We start from the raw sequence: 14,883 nt of genomic DNA, 5'->3' as shown, positions 1-14,883 counted from the left end.
TTTTCTTATTCCTCTGGAGTGGTTGCTTAGCAACCTCCAGGGCCACAGAGCAGACGGCGCAGAGATATAACGTCACCAGCCAGTGCAGTCAGCTCCCGTCGCGCTCAAGCTCTCCAGGACGCCTTCGACCGAGACTGGGTGAGTGTGTCGCCCCCTCCCCTCTCCTCTCCTCTGTCCCCCCCCTGCGTCTGCCACCGCGGATGGGCGGGGCCTAAAGATGAGCGGCTGTTCTGTATTCGAGTGCAGCGGATCCAGAAAGGGCGACAGGACTTTCCAGGGCAGAACATTTCCGTCCCATTTGAGAGTTTTGAGTCATAACTCCGCCTTGGAATTTAATGCACTGATCCATTCTAGAACAAATGACATAACAGTAACTGCGACTGTGCACCTAGTCATGTGCAGAGTGCATTATTCCCATGGCAGAACTCTGCACGTCCTGCTTTCTCTCGATGGCTTTTGGATGCACCTCAATCGCTGCATATATTTCTGAACTACTGAATGTAATTGCTGCTCAACACTTTGCTCTCCAGCTCTGAAGAACTAATATTTATCTTTTTTCCCCTCCACCCTTTTTTTTCCTTATGTGCCTTGCCTTTCTAAAATGTAATCCAAAGGGAAGGCTTCTGTCCTTCCATTTTGAATTATGGGTAACACTTAGGGAGACCGTAATTTACTCGATGAGCAAGGGGAAATATACAAAAGAATTTTATTACGTAGTTTTTTAAAAGTCAACCTTCATAGGCAGTTAAAAATAACTTTTCTTCCCCCTTTCCATTCTATCACTTCAGTTAGTGTCATACTTAAGTGCCTTTGCGTTTGGGAAGATACCAATGACATTTCATCATTATTATTGTGAGCCGCCCAGAGCCCATTAGAATTGGGCGGCATATAAATTTTACTAAATAAATAAATAAAATAATACATTCAACTCGGAGCAGGTGGAAGGAAGCCCTAATTCTGGATTGTTCGTTCCTTGTTGAGATGAACAGTGGCATTTTGATTTTTTTTTCTTTCAAAAATAGACTAAAAAATTTTGGGTGACTGGGGTCAGGCCGCGTTCATTAGTTTTCCACATACTGGTAATCTTTTTTAATTTTCTTTTTAGAAGATTCATTGAATATATATTTCTTGGCTGCCAAACTGTTAACATGCAGCTGGCTGCCATTTTAGAGTTGAGAATTAGCCCTCTCATTGTTCTGTAGAGTCTTCGGAGAGTGGCGGCATACAAATCTAAATAATAACTAAATAAAATAATAAATAAATATTTTATTATAACAGGACAGGGGGCTGAGAAGCCTGCAAGCCCTGTGCTTCATCTGCTTTTGTTGTTTTTATTTTATTTTATTTTTGGCAATTCTCAAATCCTACTTAAGATTGCATTATCAAAACTTAGTGGCAAGCCACGACAGTGCAATTTATTTTTTTCTAATATGCCCCCCCAAATAAGTCTGCTAAACCTAGTTTTACTTTTATAAACCTCACTTCTCTCTCCCCACCAAAAAAGTAAAAAAAGAAGGGCTGAAAATTCTGGCCGTTGGCCTTCCAGACATTACCAGATGACACTTACTATTTTTGACGCTGTCAGAAGCTGGAAAATATATTCCTGGTTTTGTTTTATTTTTTAGTCTGGCTCCTACCCACAGAAAGATAGCTTATATTACAACCTGCAATTTGAGCTGTCTCATTTCCTCTCAAGTGCCAATATTATGACCATGCTTTCTATGATATTGGGAGAAAAGAAACTGATGGACAATTCTGGTATTGGGCAAACAACTTGAACTATTCTCTTACGTTCCCCTTTAGTGCTATACCTACATGAAAAGTCATTTGGTTTAATACATATATAGTCCATGTTTAGCAACTACTTTGCACAGTGACTGTTCACATTTCTGTCTGCTGATGAAAAAATGACTTTGCATGTACTGTATAACCTCTGCAGATTGGGAAAGGAAAGCTGAAACAAGACCAGAAGCGCACTTGCTGTTTTATTTAGTAACCACTTTGCTTAATGGCCAGTCACAATTGTGAATGCTAAACAAGGACCACTTGCATATCCATTTATTAATATTTTGACATGAGGCTGGCCCTCTTTTCTCAGCCTTACGCCTTCCACAATGGCTGTACCAAGGTCTGGAACTTTGCTTTCTTATCCTCTATAGAGTCTGAAGGATGTTGGAGCGACCACCATGGGCCATGCCCTGTGTATCTGTTCAAGGGGGACCATCACCATCAATAACAAACGCTATCTTTTAATCCACAGGCTTGGGGAGGGGTGAGTATTGGACTCCTTCCAGAGGGATCTTTTAAGAACCTTTGCAGTGATTCATTTTGAAATTTCACAGAGGATCCTTTAATCACTACCTTATCTTTTAGTTTGGTCTATGTTTTCTTTTAACTTTGGGTTTTTACGAAAGACCCAGAAGCAAAGTATAAAACTTTAGCATTACCTAGAGTGCTTCTCATCATTGTCTCCCCATCACTGCCTCCTCTGACTCCCACTATTAATTCTCCATGTAGTTCTCCAACTATAGAGAGATGTTTTGACCCTATATGTTCATGCTTGTAAAGAAGTAGAAAATATATGCTGTCTTTATTTGCCAGGGGTAGAATTATTGCATCTTCTAAGGTTTATTTATTCCAGATATGATAAATGTGTCCTTTCAGATTATTTGGATCAGTATCATCTATCATCCTCACCATAGCTAGGTTCAGCTGTTGTGAGTTGCAGTCCAGCAACATGGAGGGCCATTGGTTTTTCTACCCACTTCTCCAAAATATTCCTCCAAAATTGTAATTCAAGCTTCATTAAAGACAAATTTTTTTCCCCTCCACTTGATGCAATTCCCTCCAGCTTTACATCATGAGTTGGGTTTCCTGTTGCTCCAAGGAAGGTGATATCACAATTCCTCTGGGCATCTGATTTCAATCCTTACCACTCATTACAGTTAGAATGTTATTTCTGACACATAATCATATATTTGCTGCGCCTTATGTCTGCTGATTTTCTTCCCTCAGTAATTCCCTCATTCACCCTCCTCTTCATGACACTTTTTATAGAGAGAAAAAGAGCACAGAAATTGAGCAGACTATCAGACTAACAATATTTAACATTTAATCTATCTAATGATAGAAAGTACCATTATAAACCATTCTGAACCGCTCCGAGTCTCCGGAGGGGGGCGGCATACAAATCTAATAAATAATAATTATTATTACAAACAAAGTAGAAAATAGTTTTTAATGATAGAAAATTTCAGGTTCCTGCAGAGCTGGGTGATCTTTCCCACTTACCGGTAATTTGGTATATTTTGGGCTATGCATGAGCTCTTGTGATTGCTAAGCATATTCAGTTGCTGTGCCTTTTTGTACAGCTTATCAATATCATAAAGAACTAGGGAGAACCAGAGTGCTGCTTAATGCCATGTGACATTTATTTAAACATTTCCTCCTTTATCAAGCCAACAATTGTACAGTGCCACAAACAGTATTTTTGAAAGAAGCAACATGAAAGTATAAACAAACCAGGGTATACAACATGAACAAGAGTCCCCTCTTGTTCTTCTTCCAATTGAGGCATGTAGATATCTACCTTTTTTTCTATAATCTCATTAATCTGTGTCAGCACTGAAGTTATATGAATAGCAACTACAAAGCTGGCATCGATCAATCAGCAACCCTGTGTGGAAAACACGGCCCTCGCAGTGCTGCAAAGGTGTAGGATGCGGATGGCAGCAGAAAAGGGTCATAATTTAAGAATAAGGATGAACTTTTAAAACAAAGACATGGTAGGAAAAAAAGAGAGAAATATAGTTGTTCAGGTTCCCTTTGCATTGGGATACACAAGCCTGCACTTTTTTTGTTAGCAATAGCCCGTGAAAATTTTGATAAAAACCAACTGTACTTAATTTTACATATAACGACAGCATCGAGAATAGCTCTCGCACAATATTGTTAAAATGAAAATATGCCCACTGAGGAAGATATATTGAAAAAATAACAGCGTGTGCAGTAATGAATACCGCTTAACCAAAGAATTTAAAAATGCAGATGAGCTAGAGTACGCTAACTGTTGGGATGGGTTCTATGATTGGATGAAAAAAAGGAAAAAGCAAAGACAGGGAGTTAATAAATGTTGGAAAATTTGGAGAGCAAATGTCAGAGGATCGGTCTTAAAAAGAAAAAAGGAAGGGAAAGAAAAAGAAATACCTGAATAAGATCATTGCTGTGATTTGATGTGTATTTTGTAAATACAATTTGTGTTATAGAAAAGAAGCGCTGTTAGAGTTGTACTAAGGCACGTCACAAATTGTCCAACTTTTGTTTTTAAATGTCTTTTGTGTTTTGTTTGCGTTATATGTGTTGTAAATAAAGTTTATTTTTATTTTTATTTTTTTTAAAAAGATACACAAATCTTTGTCCTCTTGCCCTAAGGCTTATTCTATTTTGCTCCCTGCAGTGGCTTCAGCTATGTGGACCTGGTGGAAGGGATGCAGGATGGGCGCTTCTATGCCTTGAAACGTATCGTATGCCATGACAAGGATGATCGCCAGGAAGCTTTGCACGAGGTAGAGATGCACCTGCTTTTTGAGCACCCCAACATCTTGCCCCTCTGTGCACATGCCATGGTAGAGAAAGGATCCAAACACGAGGCCTGGCTCCTCTTGCCTTTCCTCAAGGTCAGTAGCCTCCAGACCAGTTTCCTAGTTAAGGGGTAAGGTGCGGATGGGTTCAGTGGGTGCATGCCAAGAAATGAGTTCTCTAGTCCAGTGTCTCCCAACCTTGGCAACGTAAAGATATTTGGACTTCAACTCCCAGAATTCTCCAACCAGCGAACGCTGGCTGGGGAATTCTGGGAGTTGAAGTCCAGATATCTTCAAGTTGCTACGCTTGGGAAACACTACTCTAGATAAATTAGGCATGGCAGGGAGAAGAATAGCCTCTTCCAGCATTGTGCTAATCCTACTTACAATTCACCTGAAGGCCATTTCTAAGGTATAGTTAACTAATCAGCTAGTATAATTAAGATCCACGTTCTTATACTAAGAAAAGTGTAAAAAAAATTATACTGTTGTATAATTGCTATAATTGCTCCAATGGCTTTTTGCATATACAGTGGTACCTCTACCTATGAATGCCTCTACTTACGAACTTTTCTAGATAAGAACCGGGTGTTCAAGATTTTTTTTGCCTCTTCTCAAGAACCATTTTCCATTTACAAACCCAAACCTCCCAAACTGTAACCGGAAAAGGCAGGGAGAAGCCTCCGTGGGGCCTCTCTAGGAATCTTCTGGGAGGAAACAGGGCTGGAAAAGGTGGGGAGAAGCTTCCTTGGGGCCTCTCTAGGAATCTCCGTGGAGGAAACAGTGCCTCCATCCCCCCTGTGCTTTCTCCAATCACACACATTATTTGCTTTTACATTGATTCCTATGGGAAAAATTGCTGCTTCTTACAAACTTTTCTACTTAAGAACCTGGTCACAGAACAAATTAAGTTTGTAAGTACAGATACCACTGTATTTTCTTATGCAATTCTATTTTTGTCTTGTGCATGTGGCTTGTGATCACAAAGATTAAAGTATGTTCCTTCTAAATGAAACTATTTAAAACAAAAAAAAAATCTCCTGAGGTATAACTTGCAGAACAGGAAGTGCAATGGCTCATGTGATTATAACAATGGGTTGGCAGTGTCAGCCTGCATTTGAGTGGGTGAGCTGCCATGCACTCCAGACCCTGCCGATCTTCTGGTAGTACTGTAGTTTGAAAGCACGCAAATGCAAGTGGATAAATAGGTATTACTTTGGTGGGCTCATTAATGGGAAGGGAGATTTTATAGTATCCTTCCCCTGCCACGCCCACCAAGCCACGGCCACAGAATCGGTCGTAAAAAAATTGAATCCTACCACTGCTCTACAACCACAGGCACCTAAGAATTCTAGGACAACTCTAAATATACAGTGGTACCTCTACTTAAGAATTTTTCTAGGTAAGAACCGGGTGTTCAATACTTTTTTGCCTCTTCTGAAGAACCATTTTCTACTTAAGAACCCAAGCCCAGAAAAATTTCCCAGGAAATTTGAGAGTGGCACGAAGGCCCGGCCAGTTTCCTGCCATTTCCCCTGTAATCCTGGCCATTTTGGGCTTTTCTGGGCTGCCAGACGAGCCTTTTGGTGTTGCTTAAGGAGGCTTTGGCAGTCCAGAGCAAACAAAGCATTTTCCTTTCTCTGGGATCTTGGAGAGGGAATAAACCTCTGCCAGCGCCCAGAGAAAAGAAATGCTCCCTTTGCTCTGGGCAGAGACTATCCTCCTCTTCTTCCTCCTCCTCCTCCCACCCAAATTCCGAGCTTTTATTTCTTTCCTAATGGGTTTACACATATTATTTGCTTTTACATTTATTCCTATGGGAAAAATTGCTTCTTCTTACAAACTTTTCTACTTAAGAACCTGGTCACGGAACGAATTAAGTTCTTAAGTAGAGGTACCACTGTATATTTAGAGCTTATGGTCAAGTAGCAAATACTTTAAGCAATCCTATTGCATGGTATTCACTGTAGTTACAAAACCATGCATAATTAGTCCTGCTTTAGATAAATGATTTGCTTGTTTCGGATTGAACCAGAAGCAACCAAACCAATATTGATTAAGGTCTCTGCAGTTGTGAAGTTCAAATAGAAAAGAAGGATAAACCATCCTTAGGCCAAGTCGGGCCACAGTCTCTTAATATCTAGGGGTAAATCTTTTTCTTCATTCAGGAAGTTTGAAGAATGTGCATGCCATTTCAGTTTATTTATTTATTTATTTATTAGATTTGTATGCCACCCCTCTCCGAAGACTCAGGGCGGCTCACAACAATAAAAACAATATTATAGCAAAACAAATCTAATATTAAAAGAAGCATATAAAACCCTATCATATATTTAAAAACCAAACAGCACATTCATACCAAACATGAAACAAAATATAAAGAAGCCTGGGGGAAAGGTGTCTCAACTCCCCCATGCCTGGCGGTATAAATGGGTCTTGAGTAATTTACGAAAGACAAGGAGTGTGGGGGCAGTTCTAATCTCCGGGGGAAGCTGATTCCAGAGGGCCGGGGCCGCCACAGAGAAGGCTCTTCCCCTGGGGCCCGCCAAACGACATTGTTACCAACCCTGTCTGGGTTTCTTTTTGCAGAGAGGGACCCTCTGGCAGGAAGTAGAAGCTCTGAAAGAGAAAGGCTCCTTCATGCCCGAGGAGCGCATCCTGGTCATTTTTCACGGCATCTGCCGAGGACTGCAGGCCATCCATCACAAGGGATATGCACACAGGTAAGAAGCCGGCCTTAGAAAACAGGGTGCACGGATAGAGTAGCAATGAACCAAAATGAGAAGCTGAACTAAGGTTATGACACCGTCAGTCTCTGTTACAGGGTTGCTGACAAAGAGGAGTTTGCAGAGATAGAGAAAAACCTAAGGCACAGAACATCAGCATGATAGTATGTTCACTACAGGGAAGACTTTGATTGGGATATTACAAACTTCAGACTTCTTCTAAAGCAGGATTTGAGGACTCATGCCTTGGGTTGTTGCCAAATGCAGATTTGGGGATCCATTTATATTCTGCTTGCCCTTTTCCCAGAGATTTAAAACCGACAAATGTGCTGCTGGACAATGAAGATCAGCCGCTGCTAATGGACCTAGGCTCCATGAATAAGGCTCGCATTGAGGTGCGGAGCTCACGGGAGGCTTTGACTATTCAGGTATGAGACTGATCTGTTTAAAGGAAAACCGGGGAGTATTCTATTTATTATTATTATTATTATTATTATTAATTATTATTATTATTATTATTATTATTATTATTATTATTATTATTAACCGAAAGGAGGCTGCTGCTGCTACCTGCTTCGTCTTCCTTCCCATACTGGAAGGCTCCCCTCCCCCCTCCTCTTGCTCGCTCACTCGCTCGCTTTGTAGCCGGTGCCTTTCCTTCACTGTGGTGACTCCTTGAGTTGGCTGAAGCCGAGTTGATCCAGCCGGGGTGAAGCGCTCCCTTTTGCCTTTACGCATCCAGATGCTCCAGGAGGCAACCTCGCGCTGGATGCTGGATGTATGGGAGGCAGCGCGAGGGAGTCACCACAGCAAAGTGGTTTATTCCCTCTCCAAGCGCCCAGAGAAAGGAAAATGCTTTGTTCGCTCTGGACTGCCAAAGCCTCCTTCAGCGACACCAATAGGCTTCTCTGGCAGCCCAGAAAAGCCCGAGATGGCCGGGATTAAAGGGGGAATGACAAGAAACTGGCCGGGCCTTCGTGCCGCTCTTAAATTGTCTCCCACTCACTACTAAGCACATACTGCTATGTGTTATATTTAATGTTAATGCCCTTATTTTTTTCCCCTGTTAACTATTCCCCAATAGCAGCCAGAGGGGTCTGTGGGGGAAACCTGTTAGCAGAGAATAGTTGAGATATTTCTCCTCTTTCTTCCCAAACTTTGTCTTAGATTTATCTTCCTTCCCCTGTTGATCCCACAGGATTGGGCTGCCCAACGCTGCACCATCTCCTATCGAGCCCCAGAACTGTTCAATGTTGAGCGTGAATGTGTTATTGATGAACGTACTGACATCTGGGTAAGGATCATCACTTTTTCTCCTTAGAAACTATAAATAATATTTAATATTGCTGCAATACATTCAAGTATATATACACATATATATATTTATTAGATTTGTATCTTGTACAGAGGAGGGAAATCCTATTTCATTGTTCCATGATTTGCCTTTTGCTCCTCTGCTTAGTCCTTAGGCTGTGTTCTCTACTGCATGATGTTTGGTGAAGGACCTTATGACATGATTTTCCAAAAGGGGGACAGTGTGGCCTTAGCTGTTCAAAACCGCCTTACGGTGCCCCAGAACACCAGGTAAGCATTTTCTCCCTAGAAGGTGGGGAGGGGGTTGTGGTGGCTCTTAATCCAAGGACAGATTGATCTTGAATTGGTTCTAAATTTCAGGTACTCCCCAGCCTTGGAACACCTCCTCTCTTCTACAATGGTAGTCAATCCTCAGGAGCGCCCCTTTGTTGCTGACATACTCTGTCAGCTTGAAGCGATACAGCCACCTCTCACTGGACAGGATGCCACCCGCATCTGAGACCACAGGATGCGCAGCTAAGAAATAGAAGCAGCTGGAGGCATTTGGGCCCAGTTTGGACCTCGAGAGATGGAAGTTCAGAGCAAACACTTGAGAGGTGTCATGCTGAAGGCCAGTCTTGTACTTGGAGGAACTGCCTTTCTGAGACTGCATTAAGGACAATGCTGGTCTTTGGGACTCACTCCCTTACTCTTTCCTCTTTGACTGCTCCAATTATTAGCCCTTATCAAATGCCTCCACAAAGCATGAAATTGGCCCAAGGGGCCAAAATCCCCTTCCTTTGTGGGAAAAAAAATGTTCCTAAATTTGTACCTGAATGTGTTAAATGTAGGTTGATGCCGAGATTGTTTTAATAAAGGCATGCCCTCAGGGCCTAAGTTTTAAATAAAATACAGACATTTTTACACCACCAAGATGATAAAAAATGTGATCCAGGGTTGTGTTGTTTATTTATTAGTTGGACTTGTATGCCGCCCCTCTCCGAAGACTTTATTTATCACATACCGTATATACTGCTCTGTTGTGGTTAGTTCTGGCCCAGCTCCTGCCCCAAGGACTGTGGATGTGGGGGAGACATCCACATGCTGCAGGCCTGTTTTGCCCCCGGTGGAATCTGCTGATGAAGGCTCCTCGGACCAAGAAGACATGAGTGACAGGGAGGAGGAGAGTGTGGCAGACAGCTCAGAAGGAGATCAATTATCTAGCTCCTCCTTGGATTCAGAACAAGAGTTAATGATACAGCCATGCATGCGGAGAGCGATGCATAGGCAACAACAACTGAGAGATTATTATCAAAGAAAATGAGGCCACCTGTGGTTGGGTGGGGCTGTGGTAATTAGTGAGGCTGCTATAAAGAGCAGCCTGTGGGTTTGGCCATTGTGGAGGATTATCTGATAATTGTGTTTCGTGACTGCTTTACTGACTTGGACCTTTTGTGTGCTGATTTTTCCCTGCTTTGAAACTAAACCAGGGCAAAGTGTGTTTCACTTTGTGAAAAAAGAAGGACTGTGAATTGCCTCACAGCTGCAAGCTAAGTATCACAGAACTGACTTGTACAAATTACCAGTTTGTTTGGAGACAAGTGCTCTTTGCTATCCCAAAAGAGGGCTTGGTTTAAGTGAATTTTCATTATAAAGAACATTGTTTTGAATTTTCAAACGTGTGTGTCTGAAATTGTATCTATGCAATTTTGGGAGGATTCTACCGGAGAGCTCGACAGAACACTGCTCAATCACACATTTCCCCCTCACGTTTCTTTTGTGTTTAATCACATCTTGATTATTCCAGTAGATTTTCCTTTTTCCCAAGCCTCAAAAAATGGTTAACATACACAGAAATCTTTTTTTTTTTTTGTATTATTTGTTAATATTCTGCGGGGCAGGAATCACATAGGGTAGGAAATTTCTCTGAAAAGTTGATTATTTCCACAGTACATGCAGGGATTCCAAGCTTGAAATGTCTGTGTTTTGAGTTTGGAACAAAATGTTGAGCATTTTGTTGTCATGTTTTCTTTTGAGCTAAAACAAAATGGAGCCGTTTCAAGCATTTTACAATTATTGGGAATATGCCACTAGGAGGCAGTGCATAACCAAGTCCATCCATATTGGGATTCAGATCTTTTTCTATGAAGTTCAAACCCTTTATCAGGAGATGAATTTATACAATAATTATATAAAATGCATTACCTTTAGAAGTATCCAAGTCCTTGCAATTAGTCGTGTTTCAGGAAAGTACTGTATATATAGAATACTATACTTTATTCTAATAGAACCATTGTTACGATTTCCTAGGAGACTCAAGTCCTGTAATTGACTTGTTTTACTCATTATAATTGGCTTAAGGCCTGTCCCTCAGCATAGCTGATGGAGTAACAAATACTCTACAATCTTGCTTCTGTTGACAGAAAATGGGATAGAGCTGTGATGGTACGCGTGCCAAAGGTGACATGCAGAGCCCTCTCAGTGAGCACACGCTGTCTGTCACCCGCTGTTCTTCTGGTTTCTGGCACCAGCTCTCCCCCGGAGCGCCAGAAAACAGCCTGAAAATCAGCTAACAAAGGCCACTTTGAGGACGTTTTTGGGCTGTTTTCCAGGCTGTTTCCTGAGCTGTTTTCAGGTCACTTTCTAGGTTGTTCCCAGGCTATTTTGGGGGATATTTTCATGGCTTTTGGGGCCATTTTTGGCCCCAAAAGCAGCTGAAAAATGGCTCGGAAAATAGCTCAAAAAACACCCTGAAAATGGATCTGAAAATGGCCTAAAAAACCAGGCCAAAAACGTCTCAACAAATGTCCTGAAATAGGCCCCAAAACAAAGCAGGCATGTCCACACCAGCCTGTTGGTCTTTGGTTTTCCGGCAGGTGCAGGCACACATACACGTTCTGGCTTGGCCACTTGGTGCCGAAAAGGTTCACCATCACCAGGCTAGAGGAACAAGCAGCAATGATTTCAACACGGTTCAGAGATACTGTAGTTGTTGCTGCAGCAGCACCTTAGCATCTGAATTAGTTTTGCTGAGTCAGACCAGATGTCCTGTGGATTCAGAAGGAATTCTGGACCATCAGTTTTCAACCGAATGGACTAATGTTACTTGTATGTCTATCTGAACAAAAACATAATTTTATTTATTGTCTGGTATTCAGAAGTTAGATTGGGATTGTTTACCATTGGGTTGTATTCTTTTGCAGAACATATTTGAATGTGCTATGCACACTATATTGCCCAAGTGTTGCCAATAACACTGCAGACATTGGTTCATTGTTATAAAATGCAAATGCTGTACTGTATAAATTTTTTAGTTGAGCGCATTGTTATGCCCTGAGGCTTGACCTTTCGGGCTACGTGCTAAATGGCAAAACCATTGGTTTTAGTTGCTTATGTACTCCTGACTGCTGGTCAGATGCAAAAGTGTGCACTCTGTACATTATGAAGACAGAAGTTTCCAACTTGGTTATTGAAGAGAATCACGTTGCTACTCTTTACAGTACTTCTGGGCTCTCTGTGTAAGCAGGCTGAAAAAAAGACCTAGAGCAGTGATGGAGAACGTATGGCACAGGTGCCACAAGTGGCACGTGGAGCTATCTTTGCCAGCACGCGAGCTGTTGCCCTAGCTCAGCTCCAACATATATGTGCATGCCAGCCAGCTGATTTTCACCTCATGCAAAGGCTTTAGAAGGGCGTTTTCGGCTTCCAGAGGGCCTCGGGGGGGACAGGGGAGGGCATTTTCACTCTCCCCAAACTTTAGGAAAGCGCCTGGAACCTGGCGAGAGTAAAAATGGTTTTAGTGGGTGCTTCTAGCTTAAATTTCTGTGATATAATGCCCAGACGGAACAGAAATGGAGGGAAGGGAGCCTCCGGAAGCCTAGGGATGGCAGAAAACAGCCCAACGACCCAACTGGAAGTTCATTTCCAAATGTCCGGTTGGCCCTTTGGGCCATTTCTTGCTGTCCCCAGGCTTGGCCATTTCTCACACTCTCCAGGCGGCTTCAGTGAGGCCAGTGTGCATAGTGTGCATGCATTGGGGGGCGCGCAATGTGGTAGGGTTGTATATATGCATGGGGGGGAAGTGCAGTGGTTGTGCGTATGTACATGGAGGGCATTGCCTTAAGGGTGTGGGCTATTGCAGGCCCGCAGGTCCTTTTGGCACCCAAGCCAAAAAGCATTTGCCATCATTACAATAGACCAGTGATGGCGAATCTATGGCGCAGAGCCATATCTGCTGGCACGCGAGCCGTTGCCCTAGCTCAGCTCCAATGTGCAAGTGTGTGCAGGCCAGCTGATTTTTGGCTCGCACAGAGGCTCTTGGAGGGCATTTTTACCCTCCTCCATCTCCAGGGAAGCCTTTGGAGCCTGGGAATAGCGAAACACAAGCCTACTGGGCCCACCAGAAGATGGGAAACAGGCTGTTTCCAGCCTCCAGGGCGTGGGGGAAGCTGTTTTTGCCTTCCCCAGGCATTGAATTATAGGTGTGGACACTCGCGCATGCGCAATAGTGCACACGCACAGGGGGGAAAAGGATTCACCATCACTGCTATAGACTTGCTAAATGAAGCATGGCAGGTTTGTTTTTGGTTTTTTCTTTGAGGTGTTGGGGGCGTTTAGTATACTCTGGTAACTGTAACTCCTTTTCATCTTTTTCCATCAGTTGTGAAACATGCATGTATCCCTCTCCAACTTAAGAGTATGTTCAGTAGCCCTGAACATCAGAATAGTCAAATGTGCTAATGTTGAAATTTTAGTCCCTTCATCCTTATGATATTCAGTGTTGGGAGAGGTCATGTTAAGTCTTTGCACCAGTCTATTCATTAAGAGAGTTGAGTTTACTCAGAGGGGGGATAACATATCCAAAGAAAATGCAGGAAGGCAGGAAGACTTTAACTTTTTTAAGAGGATGCAGCACAAATCTTTGGACAAAGACTAACTATTCCATATGTACAGTAGCTGCTCAATCAAAATGGAAACTGATCAAGAGATGTGTTTGCTAAGGGCCAAATGAAGCAGACAATAATATGCAAAATAATAGAACTCGGGGATGCCAAAGCTACCATGGCTGAACTTGGCATGTCAATTTCGGATGGCATGCCAATGTTTAGCCACATCCAAAAACTATTCCCAAAAGTATGTCCTGTTCTTGCACAATTTTCAGAGCCTGTACAAGAATGTGGTGCACTCCCATCCAGCCTCCAGATCCAACAAAAACCTTGCAAGAGGAACAGCCACATGCTTTCTTGCAATGTTCAGAGGCTGCACACATATGGGATTGTCCTCTTGCCTGACCTTCAGATCTTCTGGAAGTCATAAAAGGGCCATGCACGGCCTCTAAAACTTCTGAAAATCACAGAACTGGGACAGAGTTTGGGAGCTGCAGAGGCTGTGGAAGAGCATCCTCCAAAGTTGCTCTAAGAACACAAAACTTTTGCAAACCCGAAGAAGCCTTAGGTAGGCCAGAGAGACCTGTTTACCGAAACCGCCTAAAAAATTAAGTGGTGTACAGCAGATCCTGTAGAGCAGTGTTTCCCAACCGTGGCAACTTGAAGATATTTGGACTTCAACTCCCAGAATTCCCCAGCCAGCAAATGCTGGCTGGGGAATTCTGGGAGTTGAAGTCCAAATATCTTCAAGTTGCCAAGGTTGGGAAACACTGCTGTAGAGCACTGGGCCAAGGGTCAATTGCACCTCCAGGGAATGGGGTGCCCTTTTTCTTAATGGCAGCAGTGATGCCATGGCTGAAGATTCAGGCTCCTCTTGCCTGAAGGGGGCAACGAATCGAGAATTGTCTCCTTTATGAGCTACAGAAGCAGAGTTGAGTTATTTTCTCAACATTCGATGTACCAGTGATGGCGAAACGTTTTGGCTCAACATAACTACTGAATGCAGTTACTGTAGCATTGTTAAAGCTAACAAGATCTGTTTGAGCACTGTCCCATTAAGATTTTCTGGTCTTCTTTTCTTTGATGGGTTTCAACTAACAAAAATCAGATATCTGTTCAGACATATAATGTCTGTATATGAGGCATGTTGCTTCCAATGCAGTGGTTCCCAACTTATTTTTGGCCATGCCCCACTAAGCATCTCTAAAATACTGATGCCCCCACCCCCCTGTGACATAATTCTTACTATTGAAAAAGCGAACTCCTACTCACGAGGAGGAAGCTTAAAAGACCATTAACTTGGTTTAAACAAGGTTCCAATTGCCCCCATTAAAAATCAAATTCCCACCCCACCCCATGGGACATGGGCCCAATGTTGGGAACCACTGCTCTAATGGA

General features: G+C 42.7%; 1 protein-coding gene across 3 annotated transcripts; it reads left to right on the top strand.

The window, feature by feature from the left end:
• The first annotated feature begins 30 nt into the window (after positions 1–30).
• Positions 31–9,572, top strand: STK16 (serine/threonine kinase 16). Of its 3 annotated transcripts, none has more exons than XM_070728835.1 (8): positions 31–138; positions 2,160–2,272; positions 4,457–4,676; positions 7,170–7,303; positions 7,614–7,734; positions 8,505–8,600; positions 8,769–8,890; positions 8,981–9,572. In XM_070728835.1, exons 2-8 carry the CDS (start codon positions 2,187–2,189, stop codon positions 9,117–9,119), a joined length of 918 nt encoding a protein of 305 aa, XP_070584936.1. In that variant the 5' UTR covers positions 31–138; positions 2,160–2,186; the 3' UTR covers positions 9,120–9,572. The 3 variants fall into 3 exon arrangements, with proteins under 3 accessions (XP_070584936.1, XP_070584926.1, XP_070584946.1); XM_070728825.1 differs by lacking the exon at positions 31–138 and adding an exon at positions 202–500; XM_070728845.1 differs by lacking the exon at positions 31–138 and adding an exon at positions 405–500 and having other exon boundaries at positions 4,457–4,565; positions 8,981–9,553.
• Positions 9,573–14,883: the final 5,311 nt, after the last annotated feature.

This window comes from Erythrolamprus reginae, chromosome 1 (assembly GCF_031021105.1).
Source record: "Erythrolamprus reginae isolate rEryReg1 chromosome 1, rEryReg1.hap1, whole genome shotgun sequence".
Taxonomy (NCBI): Eukaryota; Metazoa; Chordata; class Lepidosauria; order Squamata; family Dipsadidae; genus Erythrolamprus; species Erythrolamprus reginae.
The sequence above is the reverse complement of the archived record's forward strand: the minus strand, read 5'-3'. Positions and strand labels throughout refer to the sequence as shown.